General features: G+C 40.3%; 1 protein-coding gene across 12 annotated transcripts in view; it reads left to right on the top strand.

Moving 5' to 3' along the window:
- The window catches only part of TPK1 (thiamin pyrophosphokinase 1), a 351,344-nt gene that overhangs the window by 38,368 nt on the left and 290,886 nt on the right, over nucleotides 1–22,090 (top strand). Inside the window, exon 1 of one of the 12 annotated variants that reach the window (XM_045052930.1) lies at nucleotides 20,266–21,185. The exons of 9 other annotated variants lie outside the window; for them this stretch is intronic. In XM_045052930.1, the coding sequence (XP_044908865.1) occupies nucleotides 21,137–21,185 (49 nt within the window). In that variant the 5' untranslated portion in view covers nucleotides 20,266–21,136. Of the gene's footprint in view, nucleotides 1–20,265; nucleotides 21,186–22,090 lie in introns of those variants that run through there. 2 more of the 12 variants (XM_045052941.1, XM_045052937.1) reach the window with 2 other exon arrangements.

Genomic DNA, 22,090 nt, shown 5'->3' with positions numbered 1-22,090 from the left:
CAGTTTACCCTCCTGGTAACATCTTGGGTAAGTATAGTATGTGTCTATATCCTAGTTTTAATACTGTTTTTACATTAGTACTTTCCAGGAAGCTCATGCACATTTCACCAGTCTTACATGTACTCTTGTGTGCATGTGTGTGCATGTTGGCATGTATTTAAGTCTACGCAGTTTTCTCTTACCTGTAACTGTCACCAAATTCAAGATATGCAACTGTTGAGTCACCACGGGCACCCTCATGCCACCTCCTTAGAGCCTCACCTACTCCTCTCTCTCTCCCCCTTCCAGACTGACTCCTGGCATCTACTCATCTGTTCACTGTTGCTACCATTTTACCTATAGAATTTTGTTTAAATGGTATAATACCATATGTAACCTTTTGAAATTCTTTTTTCCCCCCTCAGCATAATTCCCTTGATATCCCACTTGAGTTGTTGAGGATATCAAGAGTTAATTCCCTTTTACTGCAGCATATTACCATGGTAGAAATGTAACTGTTTTTTAACCATCTACTCAATGAAGGACATTTAGGTTGTTTCTAGTTTGGGGCTATTTTAAATAAAGCTGCTGTACACATCCATGTTCTGCTTTTTGTGTGGTCGGGTCTTCATTTCTCTGGGATAACAGTTGCGCAGGAGTGTAATTGCTGGATTATGGTAAAACTAAGCATGTTTAGTTTTTTAAGAAACTGATGTACTCTTTGGGAGTTGACTTTCTCACTAGCAGTGTATGAGCGATCCACTCTCTCTGCAGCTCCCCAAACATTTGGTATGGTCACTCTTTGTATTCTAGACATTCGGGTAAGTGTGTAATGATAATCATTGTGGTTTTAATTTGCATTTCCCTAATAGCTCGAGGTGAACATCTATTCATGTACTTCTGTCTGTATATCTTTTAGTGAAATGTCTGTTGCTGTTTTTTTGCCCAGTTTCTAATTGGATTGTGGTTTTTTTTTTAATTGTTGAATTTTGAGAGTTCTTTCTATACTTCAGATACAAATGCTTAGTGTAAGATACGTGGTTTTCAAATACTTACTGCCAGTCTGTAGCTTGTCTGTTCTCACTTTTAACAGGGTCATGGGTGGAGCAAAGGTTCTCAATTTTGACAAGGTCAAAAGGATCAGTTTTTCTTGTCAAGGATCACACTTTTGGTGTCAAATATGACTTTCTTTGCTCTTTCTTGTCTAGGAATTTTGTTGTTTTTAGAAATCTTATTTTCTGGTAGATAGGGGGAAAAAGTCAAATGTTTATTCTCCCATACTTAAGCAAACTGAACATCGGGGTAAACCAATAATCTGTATGAGGAAGTTTGTATTGCGTATATTAAGTAAAAGAGTAATGATACAGTTAGAATCTCACCAACTCCTAATAAGCAGTGATAGAATTAAAGAGCAATAGAATTAGAATTTCGACTCCTAACAAAATAATGGATGTAGATGGTGACCATGCCAAAAGGAGAGACCTGAGTCTATTTGGGCTATTGTTACACAGTGGCACAGGCTGGGTAACTTACAAGCAATAGAAATTTATTTCTCTCAGTTCTACAGGCGGAGAAGTCCAAGGTCAAGGTGCCAACATGGTCACCTTCTGGTAAGGGCCCCCTTTCTGGCTCATAGCTGGCGCCTTCTCTCTGTCCTCTCTCGGTGGAAGTGGGGTCTTATCTCTAAGGCTTGGATCCCATTTATGAGAGCTCTACCTTCATGACCTAATCACCTCCCAAAGGTCCCACCTGCTACTAATGCCATCACCTCTGGGGAAGGCTGTCCAAAGGGAAGTGGTAGCTGCTGGTCCTCTGATGATGTGTTATTTGTGACTTTAAAAAAGTTAACTAAAATAGCAACCAAGAATAGTCAAGTCTAAAGAAGGGATTGGATAGTTAAGGTATTCTTAGATTCCCAGAATTTGCTTTGAAGGTAGGCAAATGTTAGCTTTATATTTTATGTAGACATACCACTTAGAAACTTAAAGATAAGCACGAAAAATATACATGAGGTATAACCTTTATTGATGAAGCCTAACATTGGGCCAGTTGGCAAGGGAGAAGTAAGTTCCATGTTCAGCTGCACTGTCAGAGCAGGAAAGAATAGTAGTAGATTTGGGGATGGGGCGAGCAGAAAATTAACGGACACAGACTACCAGATTACAAGAAATTTGGGTGATAGAGGAGTATTCTATGTGGTAACATTAGATACAATCAGCAAATTATAGAGCATGGGATATACAACCTATTTCTTTCAGCAAATAAATTGCTGGGAGAACAAAAGAGATGGAAGGGAAACCTGGATTAAAACAGACAAGGGTGTGGACCTTTTCTAAATTTTCCCTGGAATGAATCAAGTATAAAAGGAATTTTGGTTTTTGATACAGGAGGAGATTTGAACACAGTGTAATTGATAATAAGCGATCATTGTTCCTTTTGTTTTTATTTTTGGACGTGACTATGTTAAGGTGGGTGTCTTTTTTAAAAAACCTCTTGTAGAAATGCACGCTGAAATATTTACAGATGAAATGATAGAATGTCTGGGATTTACTTCAGTATTGTTTTTGTTGCCTTTGTGTTTAAAAAAAAAAAAGAATGTGAACACCATTTTTATTTAGAGTATAAAAGTTATTACCCTCCAGCAGCCCCCTACCTCAGCCCTGTACAAAGTCCTCAATCGTGAATGAAGACCTGTCTTTAAAATAATGTAATTTTGGATCTTCTTCCTGGATTTTGTTTATAATGAGCTGTTAGAAATTTATGATAAAGATAACTGTCATTTACCGAGTCATATTCTGTGGTTACATTCATATGCACGTATTTTGACTTGGTAGTTTATGATGTGAACAAAAGTATCTTGTGCTTTATAGGATAGTTAATACTGTCTTATGGAAGGAAAGAAAATCAGTGATCGTTTCCTGCAGTCTAGTTGACGTAGACATATGTTTTCCACCCATAAGCCTGAATATGTATTCTTCTGACATATTTACTGTTTCTATAAACTATAGTATTCTTAAACATTTTAAAAATGTGACTTCTATAATATTTATCCTCTGCTGATATATTATTTACAGCATAAACTAGAGTTGTAAATTCTGAGAAAAATTCATATTAAAACAACTACAAATTCCCAAGAGACAACATTTTAGATGTCAATCAGTGCTTTTATTAATTCCTGAAAAATTTTTAAGTAACTGTCCTTTATAGTCGTTTTCTAGTGTTCCTCCACCCTGTATAGTTTTAGTCTTGTTCATTTCATAGCTAAAAGTACAGTGTTGGGAATTTATAAAGTTCTGATGGCATGATGTAAGTAATAAAATTTAGTGCCTATAAGTATTGATGATATTTGTAGTTGGGGAAGGTGGCGAGCAGAGTGGGGTACGGTGCGTGTTTTGTCTAATTCAATAACATGTTTCTTTTTAGGGGTTTCGTAAATGGGTATATGCAACCCACTTTTGTGCCTAAAACTATAATTTACTTTTTTTTTTTTTTTTGGTGCTATAAATTGTTAACTACCTTAGGTTTTTACCTTACTTGGAAGCTAACAAGTCAGTCGGCACCGCTTTCATGGACACAGGTAAAAGACATGAGAATTCTAGATCAGAGATGAAGGACAGTTTATTACTCACAGCAGTAGCAGTTATCACATGATTAGCGATTTTATGGGACCTCATTTCCCATGAGATGATGGGTCAGATGACACCTGTTTGTGTTGTGGGTCACATTACAGACCAGAACCCAGAACCTGAGAATCTCAAACTTTTTATAATAGAAGTAAATGCCCTGGAAAGAGACTAGGTCTTTATTTTGCTGGAGAGTAAGCATGCCTGTGCTTGGCTCCAGAGGTGACACCATCTCTGTCTGCCAAACTGTCCTTGAAAAGATATCTTTTATCTGGAATAAAAACAGTTGACATCTCACTTGAAACTCATAGAAACATGAGAGGCCCTTGGAGAATGAGCTCTCAACAGAATCTACCTTCTGTATTGTCTTGGCTTCTGACGAATTTTCACATGAATTTTCTCACTCTATCAGCTAGTCTGATTAATCAGATCAATACTCAGACCATAGCTGTTCAATTTGTGTCCTACGCAGTTTAACCAAGGGCACTATCAGTAATACTTGAAGCAGCAGGATGAGGCCAGCCTGAGCTAGGCCCACTGCTATTCCTCCAAGGGTCAGTACAAACATGTTAAGCTTCATCAGGGCCCTGTTGGCCAGAGCTATGGGAGTGGCCTTGAGTACTGAACAGAGACACCTTGTCCATTTTGCTTCTGCACAGTTGGCGCTGAGATTGAACAGCTGCAGCAGCCCAGTGGACACTGGGTCTCAGCTTATTCGAGAGCAACATGAGCCAGTGACTTTGCTTCAGGTGGTGGCCTCAGGAATAGAGTTTCCCTCAGAGGGAGAGCTGCCGCTCTCTCATGGAAATCTCACATGCCAACTGGGAACTGGTCTGGCTCATTCTTGAGTGTATCATTTCTGTTTGTCACAGGGCACTTAGGGGCCCTTCCCGCATTGATAGTCATGGAGTTCAAGTTGAGCCATCCTCGACTGCAATATCAAGCCAGAGAGTCAGAAGGCTTCTGTTGGTCACGTAGTTAGTTTCCAAAGAGCCTGGCAGCATGCTCATAGCTGCTTTTTACAAGGGATGCACTTGGTAACCATGGCACAGAGATGAGGAATCCCAAACCTCAAGGCAGGCCTCTGGAGGTCACTCCCTACCTTGCTGGATGCTCCAGTTGGCAAAACCCTTAGTTACACAGACTTGTTGTCTAAAGGTCCTTCGGGCTGTGGCCCCAAAGGTTCAGCGCGTGCCACAGCCTGTTGCATGATTTCCCATAGAGCCTCCTGGTTCAGGATGGTCTCCGTGGCTCCTGGTTTGTAGATGAGCTGACTCAGAGTACCAAGTAGAACGCTCAAGCATGGCGCGTAGTGTCACCAGAGTTCAGTGAGGTATTGGGCTCCCTTTTGGTAGTGGTAGGGGAACTGAAGAGCCCGTGAATTTCCCTGACTGCTGGAGAGATTGAGCATGGATCGGTGCACTGAATCCCAAAAACTGTTAACTAGAGAAAGACCTTGGATCTTGTGAGAGTCTATTAGATGCCTTTGCGGGCAGAGGTGTGATAGCACCACAGTCAGACTGTTGAGAATGAGGCTTCGCTTTCTCATAACCAACAGAATCTCCTTGATAGTGAAAATTTTGATGTCAGAAGACACTAAATTCTGACCCCCCCCCCCCCCCCCCCCCCCGTAGGCTAAGGAGTTTAGATTTTCTCAGGGATATACCTGGAGGCCTTGCCCCTGAATGCAAATTGCTCTTGGACCTCAGGTGCCTGTGGGAAAGGAAAGAAATGTTTGGTAAAGCCCAAGACAGCAGCCAAATGGCATCAGGCCGAAGTGGATTCGGTTATAGACACAGCGCTGGAGTAATCTGGAGCAACGACCGAATTCAGTCAGCCCTGATTCTACTCTAAGCTTCCAGCTTCTCTTTCACTGGCCATGTGTGACTGTTAATTACATTGAGATACTCTTTCCCTTACTGCTTCCTTTAAGTCCTTGACTGAGGCTATGATTTTGTTTCAGTTGGTCCGCTGCTGCAGGGAAAAGAAAGGGGGAACAGTTTCCACGTTTGATCGTAATTCCTTGACGTGCTGTTTTTCCTCATGGAGATAAATCCCCTCTAGCACCAGGGGACGGGGAGGGACAAGCATCTCACACACAACTCCTCTTCTACTTTCACACTTGCAGGCGACACCACGGCGTTTAGGAGAGCCCCCTGCAAGGTCCCCGACTCAGCTCCAGAGGGGGACATTCTGTCTCCCTAGTGTCTTGACTGTACACATACCCTTGAAAAGCTGGTCCAGAACGAAGGGGTCAGTGCCGTGCCCCAAGGTGGACGAAGGTGGAAGCAACTCCTGGAGAATCGTCTCCCGACAGAAAACCCATCCAGGCGCGGTCGCCTTCTGCTCCGTGTCTGCCGTGGAGCTCGCTCGCTCTCTTCTGTTTTATTGGAAGGTGATCCCCTCTGGTTTACGTCTTTTCACTTTGCAAAGTTTTAACTTGCTGATGTTGTTCTCCTTTAAATTTATATGCTTCAGTATTGTTACGTCCAAGTGATCCTGAGGAAGGAGCCGGCCAGTTCTGTGTGCTCCGTCGGCTTGATGCGTGTTCAGGTTTTCCTTCCCTTTTGCCCTGAGGAACCCCTTGTCCTCGGGTTTCCTTTTTACTCACTGTGCCTTCTGGACTTCTCCAACGCCTTTGAACGTCTCTTACCCTAATTCTCCTTACTCAGTAAGGTTTTATGCTGGTATTTGTTCAAATAGGACAGGGCGTCCGTTGCGCGGCAGTCACCCTCGAGGTGCGGCCTTGCGGTTCTTCGTACTCTGCTGGACGTTGTGCTGCTGCCCTTTGTCATTTAACCCTCACGCTAGCCTGGTGGGGGTGGCGTATCCCTCCCACCTTGAGCCCTGACATCCCTGCTGGGTCACCTTCTTCACCTCTGTCTTCAAAGAACAAAATGGTCTTACTCGTTCTAATATCTTCACCAAAAATAACGGGCACTGTAGCTGTTCAGTATTTTTTTTTTTTAATTTTTTTTTTCAACGTTTATTTATTTTTGGGACAGAGAGAGACAGAGCATGAACGGGGGAGGGGCAGAGAGAGAGGGAGACACAGAATCGGAAACAGACTCCAGGCTCTGAGCCATCAGCCCAGAGCCTGACGCGGGGCTCGAACTCCCGGACCGCGAGATCGTGACCTGCCTGAAGTCGGACGCTTAACCGACTGCGCCACCCAGGCGCCCCTGTAGCTGTTCAGTATTAAATGCCAACTACTTAATGGAATTCGGGCAGAAAGAATGAATGAAATGTAAATGCAAACCAGGTCTCACAGTTGACTGAAAAATTCTGAACATGATACTCACATAATTGAGTATTTACAGGCTTTCAAAAAAGGCGTTAGAACCAGATTCTAAGGAAAAAAAACCCACATCTTCATTTTTGCTTAAGGAGTTACATTTCATGTTTTTGGTAATATTTTCCTCAAGAGGAAAACATTGAATTGTGTTTTGTCTTGGTTTTATTATGTGTATTGTTAATAGATTTCCTTACGCCTCTTTTCTCTTGTAATTATTCTTTGTAATTTTTATTTTAGGAGGTTTCCTTACTACATCTTTCACATGTATAATGAAGTCTTTTTCAGTGACTATTATTGTTTTTTACTGCTCGTGTTGAATTTAATTACTTACAATTTGTCCCTGCCCACCCCTCTCTCCCTCCTTGCTCCCTCCCTTCCTTCCATTGTTATCCCCATAGTATCTTCATAGTATCTCTGAAGATAGTCTTCAAGGAGACGCCCCTTTGATCTCTGCTTATTGTCTTGAGGTGGTGATTCTGAGATTCCTTGCTCTTTTTCCTTGATACTCTTACTTATCCTCCGGTATCTCTTAATTTTTCATTGAGCAGTAAAAGATTTCCTTCATTGGTTTAGGCTAGTCTGGATTTCCTTTATGGTTGTATAGTCTTATCCTTATGGATTCTTCCCTGAAGGAAGTCTTCTGAAATGCAGGCCTCATGATTAGAAATTAATACATTTTAAAGGGCACATGAATTTTCATAGCTAACAATGGGGTGTTTGAGCCCCGGATAGGCTTCAAATACATGGAATTTTCCCCTTTTCTCTAATCCTTTCAAACAGCGAAGTTTTAAATTTGAATGAATCATCTTGTAATTCAGATAGAATTTTTAATTGCAGACATTGAGAGATGGATAGCAGTTATTTAATTCTTTAGATTAATACTTCTTTTGGTGAAAATTTTCAGTATAATCTTGGCCCTGAGTCCACACATGCTAATCTTAGGTTTATTCTTACACTTTTACTTTATTTTTCTCACATAACCTTATGTTGGTCATCTGTCTTCTGCCAGATTCTGGTATATTTGAGAACAGATACAGTGTTTCTATCTGTAGTACCTTTATGTCAAACTCATAAAAATGCCAAGCACAAGAAAATATGGTTATATAAACAGATAATGGGAAAATTGAGGCCAAGAAACTGACTTTTAAAAAGCTACAGATACATATTGAGTTTATTTATTGAGTGCTACGGGTAGAGTTGTCTTCTAGACATTAGGGAGCCCGTGTTCAGCTAAGTACGGTAAAATGGAACACAAGTCCAGTATTACCTCTTGGTCTACTTTACCTTGCTCAGCCAAAAATTAATGAGAAAGTGTGTAAGAATTATAATAGGTGAATCCATTATATTATTTGGGGCCAGACTCCATTCATTTGTCCTCATGAGACTTTCCTATTGGGTAGCAAAGATAAAGATTAGGTCTATGGTTTCTTTTATGTTGCTCCTTGGTTCCTAATATAGATGTTTGTCATTTCCCATTTTCTTTGTCCCCCTGGTCTGCCCCATGGTGCTGCAAAATAACATGTTTAACTGGGGATGGGCTTTCACATAGTTTCTTTCTGTTCTGTTTAGTCTGTTTGCCATTTACTGTTTGTCACATGAGCTTCCATTATACATAGTTCTATCAAGATCTTTTGTAGGTATTCCCCACTTTTTTCAGGATAAAAAAATCTGACCACCGACATCAGTGTTTTCTTGTGCGTCATCTTTGGTGTCCTACTCTTTTTGTTTCTCCTTCTGTACAAAGCTGTGCAGAAAAATAAGGAAGTCGTCCCGTGTATAAACATAACCACTATTTTAGGATTTCTTATTTTTACTCTCTTCCTCATCTCTGATCAGTGTTAAACATTCAGACTATTAAAAAATGATTCCGTGACACTCGTTAAAGCACAGTTAGGTTTGATTCAAGGGATGGACCATGGCACTTGGCACAGGGATCACCCACTGGGTCTCATGGTGGGAGATTCGATGCAGCTCTCAACACAACAAGGGCTAGTGGGAATTTGTAGCCATGGAGCAGGGGTAGGGATCATTAGATGGGGTATTAGCAAGAGAAAGCATCAGGGGTAGGAAGATTCTGGCTAAAATGATGTGACAGGATTCTTGCTGAAGGCAGGGTAAGATCACCTGGGGGATGCTGGAGCATAAGGGACCTGACCTGATCTGGAGGCTGATCAGGTACTGATGGTGTGGGATAGGGGCGACAGTTCTGTTTACACCGACTTAGCAGGGTTCTTGGTAAAATTGGATGGTGTGAAATGAACATGGAAGTCCAAAGGTCAGGTGTAGTTGAAAAAGAGTTCAGGATAGCCTGAGTAGAGTTTGGTTAGAAAGAAAATTTTTATGTTAGGCTGTGTATCATTTTTATCTGGAGACCATTTGTGTTTTCTTACTTACAATTTAAAGTTGTTACAGCTCTACTCCATTTTGATGCCGTATACACACCATATACATATACATACATACACATATATACATGTATACATATAATTTACATTTGAAGAAAACCAGGTTGACTTGAAGCTTTATGTTAGCTGAGTTTTGTTAACTGCTGGTTTTAGATCCAATATACATTAAGATTAATTTGCCATGTATATGGAATAGTATATAAATTAATGTGAAAAAACAACCATGACAATTACAGTTACCTACAGTGAGTATCTGCTCAGTACTCTATGCAAGTTACATTATTTTGTTTTTCTTGTAAACCTTCAAGCATTTGTAGGAGCCTCCAAACACTAAGTCACATCTTTGTGTGATATAATCCTTGCCTCCCATGCATACTTTCTATTTTGCTTATTATTATTATTTTTTAATTTAAACATGCAGCCTCAAGGCATCTGGGTGGCTCAGGCGGTTCAGCGTCTTGACTTCGGCTTAGGTCATGATCTAGCGGTTCATGAGTTCGAGCCCTGCTTTGGGCTCTGTGCTGACGGTTTAGAGCCTGGAGCCTGCTTCAGGTTCTGTGTGTGTGTGTGTGTGTGTGTGTCCGTCCATCCCTCCCTCTCTGCCCCTCCCCCGCTAGTACTCTCTCTCTCTCAAAATAAATAAACAAACAAACATTAAACATGTGGTGTTTCGTGTTAACACACCCAGAGGTTTAGAAATGATCCATTTTTCCAGTTTATCCATTGTTTGGTTTAAAAAAAAAAGTTTTAATATACCTTTGTGTTGAAAATTTTACTTCATATATTATTTTAGATATATTTTTTAAAGAAATACACTACATACAGAATTTAAAAACAAACCATTAATTGTTCTATGTATTTTTAGTTGATATTTTTTGGGCTGCTACATTCTATTTGATTTTGTGTTAAGGCTCTTTGGACAAAGCATAAGATTCCTCTGTTCTTTTTTTTTTTTTTTTAATGTTTTATTTATTTTTGAGACAGAGAGAGACAGAGCATGAGCAGGGGAGGGGCAGAGACAGAGGGAGACACAGAATCCGAAGCAGGCTCCAGGCTCTGAGCTGTGCGCACAGAGCCCGACGCAGGGCTCCAACTCGTGAGCCGTGCGATCATGACCCGAGCCAAAGTCGAAGTCGGATGCTCAGCCGACTGAGCCACCCAGGCGCCCCAAGATTCCTCTTTTCTTGAGAAACTTTCACTCTTGCACACTCTCTAGCTGTTGCTCTGTTTTTCCATGGATTAAGAGAGTTATGTTTCTGTCACTCCTTAACCTTCCTAAAATTGGAATGGCACCTTGCAGTCACTGTCAGCAAATGACAGTCAGGACCTAGTTGTATGAAAAATCATTCTTGGAAACATTCTGATAAGCTCTGACTTAGATTTGACAAAATATTACTTAAAGTCAATACGTTCATTGTATATAATTTGGGAAAACTTAATGTTTTGTTAAATTAAGTAATCTCCATGCCAACATGGGGCTTGAACTCCCTCCCTGTTATTGAGAGTTACGTGCTCTACCAACTGAGACTGCCAGGCACGCCTGGGAAACAATTTTAAAAGGCTGATAGAAGGAAAAATAATAGTTTGAAAAAGAGACTTTACTTACGTTAATAATCAGGAAAATTTAAAACATTCAAACAGCAGGACTTTTAATGCTGAAACATCCATCAAAATTGCCCTTCCTCCTAGAGACTCCTTTAATTTTCTTAGGCCTTCTCTGCTTCTTTGAAGGTTTTAGAAGCAGCCTGTTAATTCGGCTGGAAACTCAGTGGTTGTTGACAGATTATGGAGAATCTTCCACTCAGCCTTTCCTGAGGTGTTTTTTTTCTCCCTATTTTGAACTCTAAGTCTCAGACCTCTTGGGATTTGCATGAAGTGTTGTCCTAAGTAGGAAATTAACACAGATATGGAAGGAGAAGCTTGGAGGTTAACCACTGAGGCTTTGGTGGGAAAATGTGGCCTTGTGCTGCCATTTGGCAAATTAATTTCTGTTTTAGGTGTTAGTTTTTCCTTTGGCAAAATGGGAAACGCAACAGGATTCCCCCCTATTTTGTAGGGATTAAGTAGTGCGTATGCAATACTTTGGTTTCCAACTTGTGTTTTCTTTTTTATTCTGTATTTAATGAATACTTACGAAGCGTCTCCTCTATGCCAGGCACTGTGGATACAGCAGTGCATTCTAAGAAATTCATGCCCTCTTTGAGCTTCTCTTTGGTAGTTGGGGAGACTCTCAGTACCTGATACCTCGTTAGCATTCAGTAAATGTTACCTTATTGTATGGGAAGTTAGTGTATAGCGGTCTGTGTAACAGTATAATAAAAGAGTAGCATCTTATTATTCTTTTGAGCCTGACAGTACTTGGAGATGAGAGCTCTAATCGCCTCCTCATACAGCCCTGCTCTACGGCAGGAGCCGTATCAGTGCTCAAAGGGAGGAGCTGCGAAGAGTTCCAGATGACAGCTTGCTGTGTTGGCACTTACTATTCAGATGCTGACGGGATATATTCTTGGGCTTTTATACTTGGGAGCAGATTGAACCTGTCCGCTTTAGATTTCATTCATAATCTTAATTACATTCCTTTTAGCTTTTTTGAGCAGTCTGTAATTTTAGAAGCCCTACCTGCTGAATCATAATGGTGAAGAACATGAGTTGATTAGCCAAAATAATGTTAAGAGCTATTTCATTTTAATTTGAGCACGTCAGGTCTAAAGAAGACATTCACGGTCTTACAGCTAGCTGGAACACCTTGACATTGCTGTCAGCAATAAGGCCAATAATAGCCATATCAGAATGGAGATTTTTTAAAATATCAATTATTTGCGTCTTCAGAATCTTCAACTGAAATTAATGGAGAGGAGAAGGTGGTGATCATTACTTGAAATGGTCTGAAATATATTTTGCTATGTGGCTACCACCACTGTCTCTAGGTTTCTCTCCTCCCATGACCCCTGTTAAAAGATAAACTGAGACACATAAAAATTTTCAAGAGTTTATTGGAGCAAATATCTGTCTAACTTGGGCAGCCCCAAACTGAAGCAGTTAGGAGTAGCCAACTGCCAGGAGCCCCAGGCAGAACTTAGAGACGGCAGTCCTGGCAGCAAGGCAAAGAAGTTATTTGATTAGCTGTAGCTTAATCTATATTATATATTACATTTCTGTCAGTGCAGAGCTTGATGCAGGGCTCCTACTCACAAACCATGAGATCGTGACCTGAGCCAAAATCAAGAGTTGGGCACTTAAGCGGGTGTGCCACCCAGGAACCCCGAATTTCATTTTCTAAGATGCCAGTGCATTTATAGCAGACTGGCTCAGCTTCCCATTTCCTCACATAGGCTCCCAGGGCATTAGGGCCACCCCAGTCTGATGGCCTCCTTAAACCCCTCCTTTTCCCGCTCATAGTATTGCCAGTTAGTGTGTGTGTTTGACCCTTTTTGCAAATGATATTGTATCTGAGTACCATACTTCCACCTGGAGGACTCACTATTGCTGGTCGGTCCTTCACGAGTGTCCCAGTAAGTTTTCTGTGACCATCTCCCCCCCCCCCCCACCCCCGCCCCTCTGGGGGGTTAGGTTTCCCTTGACATGGAATCTCATTGTACTTGGCACATTGGCTTTGTTTCATTTGTTGTTCTTCATGTCGTCTATTTTGAGACTTAATTTCTTCGTTGGCTGTAAGACATTAGTAATCATCTTAATGTCATCAGCCCCTTATGGCATCACAGGGAAATCATGACTTTTAACTATAAAGAGTAGTTTCTGTTAGAAAAGCAGAGAACGTTACGATCATTGCTGGTTAATTCATACTTGTTTTATTCTGGCACCTTAATTCCACAACCTTTAATTGATTTACTTATAGTCCGTATCTCACATAAATATTCGTGATATTGGTGTAAAGTAATAGCAAGAGTCGCTTAAATATTGGCTTTAATTACATTGATGATGTCCTTTAGGGGGCTTTTATGAGGAGAAGGAAGTGGGGCCAATTGCGTGAAATAAGAGGGAAAAAAGTTTTCTGTCGGCGTTTTGACAAACCAAGCCACTGGGGTTATACGTGGAGCGACTGCTGACTTCATCTTCAGAAAGTCCATAACTGCCAGTCTTGCGACCATGTGTGTGTGCTGCTGACTTCTCAGACAGTTGCCATTTTGCCCCCGTCCACGGGTTTTGGCCCGGTTCAAACAAAGGTGGGTGAGGGAGTTTCTCTCCAGTGGCCACTCCAGCTCCATCTGAGAATGGCTCCGGTCGTGTCAGTTTTTCCCAGAGGACTAGACACGGGATCTGGGAACCCACCAGGTTATATCATCTGCTTTCGTAATGCTAAACGTAACCTACAAATAAAATAAGAGAGTTATAAGTAGAAAATTGGTTAGCCGTGTATGTTCATTTAAGTTACGAACAAGTATCTCATCATGTCTGACAAACTTTGTGTCCTAGGACGTTTTACGGCAAGTAGCACCAGCTGCCCTGTGGGGATGTGGAACAACCGGTAACTGGGTGCATATTGGGCAATGAGTTGACTTGCTTCAAAATCTCACATGATTGTTGGGTACAAAGGTTAGTTAGTAAGAGCATGAGCACTGGTTGTGTTTCCCTTGACTCAGCTAATGTGGAGTGTTCTTCATGTGTTAGGTGCAGAGAAGGGGACCCTGGAGATGGTTTGGTTTATTCTCAGGGTTTGCCAGCTTTTTACGTGTCGCACTTTTACTGCTTGCTGATCATTTTGTAATAATGTCGCGGTCCTAGACGACAACCTGGATGGCACGAACTACCCTACTTGTAGTTAAACGTCTGGTGGCATGAGTAGTGGACTCAGAAATCTATAGCGTCACCTTGACTTCTGGCAACAGTGTTTAAATCTTTATCTTGCTGGACCTTGTTCTTTTGATATTGGCTTCTTTTCCATGAAAATGATATTCAGCCCGTTCTCTTCATGGACTCAGATTGTCATTTTACACTGTGAAACCAGCAGTTTGCTGAATTGTAAAGACTGTTTAAAAAAAAAAAAAGGTGTATAAAATATCATGGAGCTGAAGAGTGAGAGAAACAGAATATTCATCGCTCTCCCCACTCCCGCCCTCCACACATTTTCAGGAACAAAGCAATGAAACTTCTGGCTTTTTCTCACGTTGAACATTCTCTTTGTAATGATAGCAATTGATGTGAAAACCTTACCACAAATCCATTTAATTACTTTAAAATAAAAAAAAAAAAACATTAGAAGTGTAAATGAGAAGTTCAGAAACACAGGTTTTAAACCCCAAGTTAACTTCTGTTTGTGGCCTTAATTCCCACCACTGTTCCCCTTTCTTACTTAGCTCTAGCCAGATTCGCTTTGTCCATCTTTCTCTGAACGTTGCAGGGAAGCAGTGGCCTCGATGCCTCTGCACGAGGGGTTCCTTTCCCTACAGGGAGCCTTGGGCCCCATCTGTCTCATTTCCTACTTATCACCTCCTTAGAGTCTAGATGTTGCAAGTGACCTAACCTCTCCTTTTTTACTTCCCTGACTTGTTTTTCTCCTTAGCATTTATCATTGTGCAATATCCTGTGTATTTTATTTATTTTGTATATTTTCTGTCTTCTTGAAAGGAATGTGAACTTCGTGAGGCAGGAATTTCATTGCTGTAACCCTTATTCCTAGAACAGTTCTGGGAGTGTAGAAAGTGTTGAGTAATACTTGGTGAATGAATAAAACTGTACTGGCATCTGTGGTTACTTTTCTTGTCTGCAACAGGTGGAATCATGAAGTGTTGTGTGCATGATAAATTGTTTCCATATAGATCTCAAATAATTCTTTAAAATTTAAATCAGTGATTAGATAAAACTGAAAGATTCCAGATGTATTACAAAAATTAGGCCCTGGGATTCGCTGTCACAACTGAATGTAGTCAGTAGAGATTTTTCTGGCAAGTAAAACAAAACAAAAACTAGTTTGATTGTATTTTTTTTCTCCTTTGGTGCAAATCATATTCTCTTTATTGGAATATTTCATTCTGTGTCTAGGGATGATAGAGGAATTATTAGACACCTGATGTATTAAAATATCTTCCAGGTCAAATATAGATGTTCCAAATTTTTTCTATTAGAATTTTAAAATTAAAATGATTAAATTTTATTTATTTGCAGTCAAGACCTAGGGAACTGTGTTTTTTTCCCTTTTAGAAGGGTTTTAATTCATGCTGAGACTCAGATACAACAATATGAAGTAGTTGATTACAGTTTTATTGAGTTTATACAAGGTAGAATTAACATACTTTGTCTTTTAAGGTTACCAGAAATCTAGAGATTCAAGTATCCTTTTTCAAGAGGAGTGATTGCAAGAGAGAGTCTCCAGATGCTTATTAAGTACTCAAGAAATGTGCAAGCCACTTATTAGGTTGTAAATGGCCATGGCCATGGCCATTTGCTGTGTGGAAATTGGCAAGTGCTTGAAATCAGGGCTTCATGCATCCTTCAGCTGTTTGGGCTAGTTGTTTGTGGTGCGAATTTGCTAATGTTTGTCAACTTACAGTGTCATGGTATTCCTTTAGATTCGGATAGGCTTTTTAAAAAAATTTTTTTTAACGTTTATTTATTTTTGAGACAGAGACAGAGCATGAATGGGGGAGGGGCAGAGAGAGAGAGGGAGACAGAATCGGAAGCAGGCTCCAGGCTCTGAGCCGTCAGCACAGAGTCCAACACAGGGCTCGAACTCACGGACCGTGAGATCGTGACCTGAGCTGAAGTCGGACGCTTAACCGACTGAGCCACCCAGGCGCCCCTGGATAGGCTTTTTTTAAAGTCCTGGAAGGAGGAAAAGTTATAACCAGGTTCATGGATGTGTGCCCAGGATATTAAAACCATTCTTTTTATGTGTCCTGGCAGGGGAAAGCGGGGGGGAAAGGTACATTTCCTCCCTTTGGCCCACATCATTTCCAGATGTGTGTGTGGGCGGAGCGGTGGTGGGGTGTAGTTCACACAGAACCTTCTTGGCATTGGCAACTTGACCATAAATGTTACTGATTATTAACCAGCTTGTAGATTTACAGGAAGAGGTTTAAGCATCAGTGTCTTATTTTTATAATGAATGCCGAAGAAAGAAATAGAATTCAGTGTGTAGCTGCTTTAGAACTTGGCCATATGGTTCATTAAGTGAGGGACCTCTATATTGAGCCTCTCGTGGTTTGTTCTTTACATTAAAAAAAAAAAAGTTCTAAGATTGGATTTCTGTTCATACAGGTTATGATGTTGTTAGAAGCAATTTTATAAGACATAGTCTTAGAGACTAATTGGAAAGTTAGAACACTCTAAAATTATGATGGTTAAGTTTGTGAGCCTCTGTACGTGTGTTGAGTTTTGGGGGTAACTATTTAGTGATACAGGAAAACAACACAATGCATGGTTTTTAAAGTTCATGTTACAGAACTGTTACTTCAAGACTTCTTCGTGCTGTGCCAGGAGCTATACTCAATTTCGAAGGTAAAAGGAAGGAGTACATTATTTTTTTCTACATGCCTTGACTACACACTTTGTTGAAAGAGAAGCATATAACTATTAGTGGAAAGAATTAAATACTATGATATACAGGTGAGAATAATAAAGGGGTAAAAGAGAGAGAGATAGAGAAAAGGAGTATAAAATATTTGCTCTAGGTTTTGAAGGATAAGCAGGTCTTTTCCAGGGCGACAACTACGTTTGCTGAGTATTGATTTATTTTGTTCAGACACCATCCTAAGCTCTTTCTACATGTTTTTTCATTGAATCTCCTGTTACTATAGTCCACACTTTGTGGACTCAGACATGTTAAATAAATGTCTCAAATATCTCCAAAGTCCTACAGCTAATGACACAGCTGGGATTTGAACCAGGTCTGTGTGATCCCAAAGCTGATGTTGTTAAGCACTGAGTTATTCTGAGTAGTCTTTAGGGCAGAAGGAAAATCACAAAGATACGGGGATGAGGAAGGTGACTGACCACAGGACAGTGAACCAGTCTAGACCCTTCCTGTAGACTGGAATGTAGGAGGAGTTGAGAAGGTTGGAAACCTGACCAAATTGCCACGGCTGCTGACCAAACAGGATATGCGTTTCAGTCACTGATAGACTTGATCAGTGTTACTGGGCACCTACAGTATGCTGGGCATTTTGCCTCATGTGGGAGGTCCAGAGATGAGCACCTGAGCCTAGGAATGGTAATGATCTCTTGCCGTGCACGTCGGCCTAGAAGGATTTTTCTTCACTCCATCTTGAGAGAAATTTCTTAGTTTTTGTATTAAATTTACAGTTTCATAACTATATGTAAGTTTATATACACGTTGCGTGAGTGTGTAATAGAATTTTACCATGTGGTGTGAGGCAGAAAGTTTATGCCTTCTGTATCTTCAGTTTTCATCGAAGTAGGAGGCTTCTTCTCCCTGTTGAACAACTAGGCTGCTCTAATTTCAGTGCCGCAACTATCGACTTAAAAAATGCATTGTGCAGGCTTTAAAATCCTTTATAAAGTTAGGTAGGCAAATACTAAATGAGTTTATGAATAAATGAACCAAAATGCTTTCTTTTAACTAGCATGTGACTGGTGGTGTTTCCTACCTCCCCCCCCCCCCAGCTGCCACCCCTGCCCTTGTCAGCGTCTCCTTTTCTGAGAGAACAGAACTAACATTTTGAGGTCTACCCCCAGCCTGTTTTCAGTTTCTAATCTGATTCTGTGTGCTATTTTTGCTCATAAATTCTCCCTCCTCACCTCCTTCTTAAAGAGCTTTTAAATGGAGTACAGAGTTGATTTCAGCATTTATATGATATAAAGGCAAATACAGAGAAAGTTAATGATTTCTTGCTCCCCTTTTGATTCTCATTCTCCTAAGGTAATTGGTTTTTAGCTTGTTACACCTTCTTCTGTGTTCATTTCTGGTAAATGTCAACCTTAAAAATAAAATAGCCAGTTACTTTACCAGCAAAATGAGTTTATCAGGGAATGGCAAAGGAAGTGCACCTGGGGACAAGCAAACTATGGTGAACCACGGGCAGGTCCGAAGAGACCCAGGCAAGGTCAGCTTTGACTAGTTTTAGGGAAGAAATTGGGGAGGGTTGTTTTGCACAGAGTTTCACTGGAGAAGGACAGGAGTTCCAAGTTGTGGTGGTTTCCTCACTGGCTGCAGGAGGTGATTGCTGCTTTGTTGCTGGGGCAGGGAGGGAACTTCCCTTCCTTTTCTTAAAGGCAGCAAATAAAATTCCTATGTGAAAAGCACACTCCCTGTCAGAATAATTCCTTTCTGCTGGTGATGCAGGCTGCAAGTGCTGTGTGTATGTGAGAGCGGCCTGTTAAGGGTTCCCCACTCCGTTTTTAATGAGGTTTCCTGCCCTCATTTCAGGGAACTATTGAAGGGAAAAGTTCTTTGTGGGAGCAGTATGAAAATACGGACAGAATTGGGAATGGGGACTTGGGTACATTCTGAAATGTAACACCGATTTATACAAACCTTACCCTAACCTTTGAAGAACAAGTATTTCCTGAATTTTCTACAATGTGTTACAGTGCATGGTGGGGGAACCCTACATTCTGCTCTATAAAATAGAGTGAGTTGGGGCGCCTGGGTGGCTGAGTTGGTTAAATGTGCCACTTCGGCTCCAGTCGTGATCTCAGTTCGTGGGTTTGAGCCCCGTGTCGGGCTCTGTGCTGACAGCTCAGAGCCTGGAGCCTGTTTCAGATTCTGTCTCCCTCTCTCTCTGTCCCTTCCCCGCTCGCACCCTGTCTGTCTCTCTCTCTCTCAAAAACAAATACACGTTTAAAAAAATTAAAAAAATAGAGTGAGTTGTATCTTTATTGGCTGTCCCGAGAATCTGGTTGTAAGTCACTTTCCCTAGCTTCTTAAAAAACACTTAAAAACACTGTTTAAATAGCGTAAATTACTTGGTAATTTGGGGAGGAGAGATTGCTAGATAGTGTTCCACAAATTCTCTGCTTTTAACTTTCACTCTGAAACTCAATGTACCGTGTTAATAATTCTTTGTTCTACTCCAGTGTGGTGTTGAATGATTGTTGGCGAACACCTTTGGGGTTGGGCAAGTTGGCTGGCATGTTAAACTCTTCTCTTTCACCTTCTTTTTAATCCCATAAGCACAGGGTGCCAAATTCGTAAGATAGAACAGATTAACGTAAAATTAATGCTCCCTTCTATTTTTGTGTTCTAACTAACATTTTTCCTCTTGGCATTTGTAAAAATATATGTATATATTTCCTTTATAAAATGCGGACACATACTCCTTCATTTGCAACCTTGCTTTTGCACTTAATGTTATCTTGGAGACTGCTTGGTATGTTGGACGTAGCATAAGCCGATGCTAATGCATTGTTTCCTTTCTTTTCTATTAAAAACCAAACCAGACCTTTGGATAGCCTTGTTTCACATTCTGTTTTGTGTATATATCATTCCTATGAAAAACAAAATCGAATCACCCAGAAGTTGAAAAACCTGACCTGTTCTGTTCCCCTGGACCTGGATCTGAGTAAGGGCCACTGAAGTGTTAGGTGTTAGCATATGAAAGTGTTTACCAGTGTCCTAGGGCAGATCTTTGGTTGAGAAGCTGGGGCCTACTCGTAGAAGTTGCTCTTAAATTCTCTAAAAGCCCATAGTACCCATGAGCTAAAAGTGTTTATTTACCTTGAGTTTAGTAAGGTTTCTTCCATTGTGGGTTTGCCTTTTCCTGTAGTGGACCATATGTAGATAATCAGAATTACTTCATGGTACGTGGTTCTTTGGAATTAAAATCTGTGTACTTTTTACGTTTTTTTAAGGGTGAACAAAAAAGTTCTTTTTTTAAAAAAAATTTAATGTTTATTTTATTTGAGAGAGAGACAGAGTGTGAGCAGGGAGGGGCAGAGAGAGAGGGAGACACAGAAGCTGAAGCAGGCTCCAGGCTCTGAGCTGTCAGCATAGAGCCCAACGTGGGGCTCAAACCCACGAACTGTGGGAACATGACCTGAGCCGAAGTCAGATGCTCAAATGACTGAACCACCCAGGCGTCTGGAACAAAAAGACTTCTATTTTATTCAGAAGTACTTTGATCAATCACATGATCGTGTACTGTGTAACCAGTATCAATTTGAGAAGGACATTGACTTAGTGCCTAGCAAACCCTGGAACTCCAAATAAATGTCATTTGTTTTCTCCTTACCAACTAGAGGTCTCAGAGAGTGTCAGAGTGTGGTTTGAATATATCCCAATGTAGCTTAATTTGGACTTAATTTTGATTATAAATATTTGTATTCCTTTTGAGTCAAAATCCTGTGTAAGGAAATTTAAGAAGTTGTTTATATTGTCATTATGTATAATATTGCTGTATATGAAGATCTGCCTATTCCCCCCCCCCCCCAAGTAGTTCTCATGATATCTAATCAAGCCTAAATACAAGATCTAGAGAAGGTATTAAAAATGGGAGTGCTTATTGGCATGACGAACCTCTTTGGCCCTCACTGTGGGTCAGTTAGAGGGGTGCTGTGCTTTTTGAGGTGATCAGGAATAGTTGAGGTTGTAGGAGTAGCCTAGGGATAGAAGATAGGGCTTCTATGTTAGAAGCATGTGCCAAACTTAAATGGATTTCGCCTTCAGAAAATGTTATGGATTGACTTTTCAAGTGTGAGTACTATTGTGGACCTAGCTGTCAACATGTCAAAACCAATGTGAGGGACTATAATTTTTTAGTACTTCATGATGAACCCTTAAGGTTATGACACTACGTCTACAGTTTGCTAGGCAGTGATTGATTTATTGATTGACGGGAAACACAGTTTATTGTCGCCCAGGTCAGCAGGGCAAAGGACAGTTGATGGAGCAGCTTTGAATTCTGTCAGCAGCTCAAGAGATGTCAGCGTTCCAACATGAAGAACTCCGCTTCCTTCATTTGGGTTATGGTGAGGATGTTTTCTGGGAACAGGTAGATGGTTAACCTTTACAAGGGTCAAAAAAGAAAAATTCCTTCATATGACTTTTTCTTCTGTCCAGAAAGACTTAAAACGTTGTTAGACTTAACTTCCTTTTCCTATTCCCTTCTGCTTACACAGTAGAAACTTTACAGGTGTAAAATACATTTCTGGCATAGTGGCTTCGTGTGAGAATTTATCAGAAGCATTTGGTTTTTAGTGGCATAGTTTTTATAATGTTAGGATAATCAAACATGGACAGACCCATTATGGTTGCATTGTGGGAAGTAGGTAATGCTCTTCATAGGAATTGATTTAAACCTTTCAGACTCTTAAATACACTTTTAACCTAAAGATTAAATGTTAATAAGATTTTTCAGGCTCTGTGGCATAATACATGGATTTCTTTATTCCCTAAATAGGTACTAAATATAAATATCCATTTAACTCAAAAAGTCTTAATTTATTCTCATAAAAAACTATTTCCAAACTCTTTAATTATTTAGTTGTACTTCTGCAGAGCATCTTCAGTTTTTTCTTTAGGTTTTTCTTAATGTATAATGATTAAGACACCATTTATTCAACATAGTATTGGAAGTCCTAGCCAGAGTAATTAGGCAAGAAAAATAAATAAAAGATACCCAAGTTGAAAAGGCAGCTGTCAAAGTATTACAGTTTTCAAATGACAAATTATATATATATATATATATATATATATATATATATATATATATATATATAAATTCTAAAGACTGCATCAAAAAACTGTTAGAAATAATAAAAGGATTCAGTAGAGTTGTAGGATATAAAATCAATACACAAAAATCTGGTTTTTTTTTTTTTACATGAATAATGAACTATCAGAGAAATTAAGAAAACAACCCCATTTACAATCC

The sequence above is a fragment of the Felis catus genome, chromosome A2 (assembly GCF_018350175.1).
Source record: "Felis catus isolate Fca126 chromosome A2, F.catus_Fca126_mat1.0, whole genome shotgun sequence".
Lineage (NCBI taxonomy): Eukaryota > Metazoa > Chordata > Mammalia > Carnivora > Felidae > Felis > Felis catus.
The sequence above is the reverse complement of the archived record's forward strand: the minus strand, read 5'-3'. Positions and strand labels throughout refer to the sequence as shown.